At 45.2% G+C, this 4924-nt stretch overlaps 1 protein-coding gene across 2 annotated transcripts in view; it reads left to right on the top strand.

Moving 5' to 3' along the window:
- The window catches only part of LOC147245791 (carbonic anhydrase-related protein 10-like), a 40366-nt gene extending 36765 nt beyond the window's left edge, over positions 1-3601 (top strand). The window contains exon 8 of one of the 2 annotated variants that reach the window (XM_086184855.1): positions 1-470. This exon is cut by the window's left edge and continues 271 nt beyond it. Coding sequence is in view for 1 of the 2 variants with exons in the window: in XM_086184856.1 (XP_086040982.1) it covers positions 517-539 (23 nt within the window). In the remaining variant the exon portion in view is untranslated. Of the gene's footprint in view, positions 471-516 lie in introns of those variants that run through there. The other variant, XM_086184856.1, reaches the window with a different exon arrangement.
- The last annotated feature ends 1323 nt before the right edge of the window (positions 3602-4924 follow it).

Here is a 4924-nt window from a genome sequence, read left to right on the forward strand (position 1 = left end):
AGACACAACCACAGGTGAAGCATCCACAGTATGTTGAAAACTGATGGTACGTTTGTAAAACAAACTGCTTACAAGTGTCACTGTCCAATTTTTCAAGATCAGTATTGAATTGGAAAAAACGTATTTTGTATTACATGAATAAATCGACATTGTTGAGACAAGATACGATAAGATAAACCTTTATTCGTCCCTCAGTGGGGAAATTGCTCCTGTTCTATCCTTTCCTACGACTACTGGTGTTAGTGCTGATAATTTCCTGACATCCGTGCTTATCCGGATCACTCTGCCCCCTTTTGACTGGGCCTTTTTTGTGATTCATTTGGTATAAAGTCCAGAACCAGTCTGGACCTGATGGGTCTCATTGTAGGTCACAGGAATACATTTATATATGTTTGGGATCATTCATAGTCCCATCTTGATGCCAGGGTCTGTGTCTTCCTCTCCACAAACCTGAGCCATGTGTTCTTTGTCATCCCACACTGCACATCTCTGTTCTAATTGTCTTCTCCTCCTCAGTCAATCAGTGGCTTTTGAAGTAGAGGATGAAAAGATGCTGAAGTGCATGACCATGGGAGGAGAGGCAGGATCATTTGCCACCACCTCACCCAGCTGAGCACCAGCACCATGTAGGATTGGCAAGAGACACAGACGGGGGGTGGGGGTGTGTGTGTGTGTGGGGGGGGGGGCATGCAGGAGCACTTGTGAAACTGTGACAGCACGGATTTCAAACTCCATTCCTTTTAATACATCTGGAGATTGTCGCCTCTCTGGCTCCCTGCCCAGCCGAGCAGACCGTGTAAAGGCAAAGGGAGGACGAATGTTTGATGTTCATAAAGACCAGTGTACAAATGTTGCAGTGTTACAGAATCAAACAGACTGCAGCTACCAGAGGAAAAAACCCTCTGGAGCTCTGCTGCACCGTACTGGGTGTATCACTCTGTCATGGGTGCAGCTCTGGGACTATTTGATTATTGTCTGGATCCTTTTCTGGTAGAAACCCGATTCTGCTGAAGACTGTGAGGAGTTGGACCATGGAGGCGGAGCTGGAGTCACATTCCTGCTTTGACTTGTGTGACTGGGCGGCCGACCTGAACTATCTCTCTCTCTCTCACTGTGACATCAGCTTTTGTAAGGGCATGTCTGCCGAATTAACACAGGTATTCTTTCTGCCAGTGTCAGTATAGAGGACCCCCCCCCCCCCCCATACACACACACAGTAGAGAACTACTAACTGGCTGAAGACGTAAATCAGTTTTTACTTCAGGCTGATCAGCCCATGTTCACAGCACAGCACCAACAGCCTACCCCCTTCTTACCCCCCCCCCCCCCAGCCCTGCACTGCATCTATACTCATCATGTATCAACAATTGATTTTTATTACATTCCCAAAAGACACAATAAGACCCTCTTTTCCAGTTGTGCCAAGATCACATGTATCATTAAAGTGGAAGATACTGACTTCCAGAATGAGCACTTCAGAACAGTCACTCATGGGGTGCAGATAAGGTTCAGGAGGAGGTCTCTCAGTGGAAATGTTCCAGGCGAACAATGGGAGTCAAATTAAAACAAATCTTGTAAAATATTCAAAGTATTTCAAATGCAAAACCTTAAAGCAGTTTTTTTCCAAGGTTCATATGTTCCAGAGGGTTTGGGGGTAGAATGCTAATCTCCCTATCAGGGCTTTGTAAATAAATACACACCAAATCTGTTGGTTTAACCGAAGAAGACAGAAGAAAAAGAAACGTGCGGCGCAAATAACCCAAAAGTCATGAAACAGTCGGTGCTCACACCCAACAACTATCCAAGAACTACAGGCGTGTGTGCGACTCCAAAAAGCAAAGCAAGGCTACACACAATAAATAACTGCCACTTTAACGGTAGGAAAAAAACACACCAGCAGCACCGATAGAAAACCCGCACCACCCCCACAGAGGCTTCATCCCCCCACCCTCGTGCTACAGAGGTCTCTCTGTGGGGTCCAACAGTGTCAGTGATTCTACTCATTTACCGCGTGTGCCAAACTGAATGCAGGTTCTCTGCTTTACACGTAACGGAGGATTTTCACACGCGCTTTTTCGAAACTTTAAACACAATTTACTGCTCTACACTCAGTTTGTAATTTTATAACACACTTTTTGCAAAACCGAAAGCACAACCCAGTTCTTGGCATACAAAATTGCAAACGTGTGTTTGCTCCCACTATTTTGCCACATTGAATCATGGAAAAACCCCTTCTGCTGGTCTGCTTTGCTCTGCTGTCAGCTCACAGGCCAGCCAGTTTCCATAACCCACAGCCTCCTTGCACACTCTTGATTTCTCCTGTAAAATGAATCTCTGCCTGGTGTTTCAAGGCCCCGCCGACGCATAACCACTCCTTCTACGTGAGGCTTGTAAAGACATCGATCAGGGGTCATCCCAGGGCAGACGCAGCACTCCAGGCTGCTTGGCTCCAGACTACATGGAATGTGATGAGGGTGAAGTTATGGTCAGACCCGGAAGGACGCCTCATTTTTCCTGTACTTTCCTGTCGATTATAAATGCTTTCGTCTTTTGAGGTGTGTTACCGTATTTTAAAAAAAAATTAAAATCTAATCTTTCCTGATTATTTGTATGATAGGGTACTATGTCCAGAATACTGTACACATCTGCACTTTATACATTTGGATACCTGCGTGTATGTGTTACTGCTTGAGGACGACCAGTGATTCTTGAAGCAGAAACACCGGTAATCAATGGAAGTGGAGCGTGCCAAACTGACTGCAAGCTCTCCGCTTTGCAGATGGTTTCGAATTTTATAACCCAAAACCTGATTTTGCAATGGGTGAACAAACTTTTTGGCAAAACAGTATAAACATAACTCATTAATATACCCATTTTACAGCAGACCTCCAGAAACACTGTAAATTTGAGCTTCCCTACACACTCTTTTGCCAAAAGCATTTCATCGTGACTCCTGAAAACTTTGGTCTGTAATTACTTCATAAGTTATCTGCTCTCTAAATGTGCGACGATACTCTCTGGAATCCCACTGAAGAATTCTTCTCTGCCTGGTGTTGGGAGGTGTATGATGGCCAGCACCCCTGTGACAGCACCGGGGGTCACGTCAGGTTAAGCCAAATTTTTTTTGTGTGTGTTCTTTTTTTTTGGGGGGGTCACAGATGATTTTATTTTAGAGGAGCGTTCCTGTAGGACCATTTAGGAAAAAAATGGCACCCCTGATTTGTATCGATAGTGTCTTTTATTCAGAATATACTGTACATCTTAAGACATTTGGATGTGTATGTGTGTTCAGTTAACATATGAATGATAAAACTTTATTGCTCTTCTCTGTTCTGCACACAGAGGAGCAGATATTTTTCTATTTCAGTGTTTATCTGTTTAGTTGGTGTTTTGTGCGCTTATTTATTCCAATGATGGTTTGTGTTCTGTTTGGTGTTGCATATTGTTCCATGTAGAGGTTTGAATGTAAAGTGCAGCAAATGCTAACTGTCCAGCACCACAGGCTCTCTGCAAACATGCAAACCAAAAAGGTGCATTTTATAAAGATTGCCTCTGTATGAGTTTCTATCGAACCATTTTAGCATCAAATAAAAACACCATTTTGGCTGCAATACTTTTTTTTCCGGGGGGGGGGGGGGGGGGGGTTCTCTAGTGGCAAAGCAAACAAGCTCCTGCCAAGAGCATCATTGAATTATTTTGTTCTGATCTCAAACTTATACAACGCATCACTGCTTTTTTTAATGAGATGATTTCAGGTGATGAAAAATGGACGATTTGAGATTTGATGGAGCAGGGAAGCAAAGTAAAACAACCAGTCTTTGACAGACCTTGATAATGAGTGTATAGCTTCGTAACATACTCATTGTTATGTATGGAAGTATATTTTTCTGAGGGTGGCACAGTCGCCTCACAGCAAGAAGGTTCTGGGTTCGAGTCCTGGCTCAGACATGGGGTCCTTCTGTGTGAGTCTCCATGTTCTCCCTGTTCCTGCCGGGTTCTCTCTGGTACTCCAGCTTCCTCCACAGTCCAAAGACATCAAGAGGGACCAGGTTAATCCAGACTCTAAATTGACCGTAGGCGTGGCTGGGAGAGCCAATGGTTGTCTGTCTCTATGTGTTGGTCCTGCCGTGGACTGGTGACCTGTCCAGGGTGAACCCTGATTCTCTCCTGAAGGCTGCTGGGATAGACTGCGACCCTTAACAGGATAAGTGGTAGACAACGGATGGATGGATGGAAGTAGGTTTTCTGTGACACTCTATGTACTCTGCATTCAGAACTGTACTAAAATAACTGCAGTTAAGCTTGCACAAGCTGGCCAACCCCCAGTTATTTGTCACTCATGCAGCAAATTTCCCTGTGAAGAAGTCCATCCATCCATCCATTTTCTTCCGCTTATTCCTGTTAAGGGGCGCGGGGGAGGGCTGGATTGTATCCCAGCTGCTACGGGTGAGAGGCAGGGTCAGCACATATAGACAGACAACCATTGGCTCTCCCAGCCACGCCTACTGTCAATTTAGAGTCTGGATTAACCTGGTCCCCTCTTGATGTCTTTGGACTGTGGAGGAAGCTGGAGTACCAGAGAGAACCCAGCAGGAACAGGGAGAACATGGAGACTCACACAGAAGGACCCCATGTCTGAGCCAGGACTCGAACCCAGAACCTTCTTGGTGTGAGGCCACAGTGCTGACCACTGCTCCACCGTGCTGCCTCCCTGTGAAGAAGTGATAGATTTAGTTGTTCTGTTCTCTACAGTGGATGTGGCTTATTTAATGTTCTGTCTGCTCATCAGGGTAGGGCCCGGCCCCTGGCATAAACATGCAGTGGTTTAACGCCACAAGCTGTAAAATTGCAACAGGAACTTTTAGCTGTCTGAAGTCTCAAACAAGTCATGCAGGGGAGAACTAACATCGTCGTGAGTTGAAGA

The sequence above is a fragment of the Aulostomus chinensis genome, chromosome 18, assembly GCF_037954235.1.
Source record: "Aulostomus chinensis isolate RoL2024-O1b breed Wild chromosome 18, RoL_Achi_v1.0, whole genome shotgun sequence".
Lineage (NCBI taxonomy): Eukaryota > Metazoa > Chordata > Actinopteri > Syngnathiformes > Aulostomidae > Aulostomus > Aulostomus chinensis.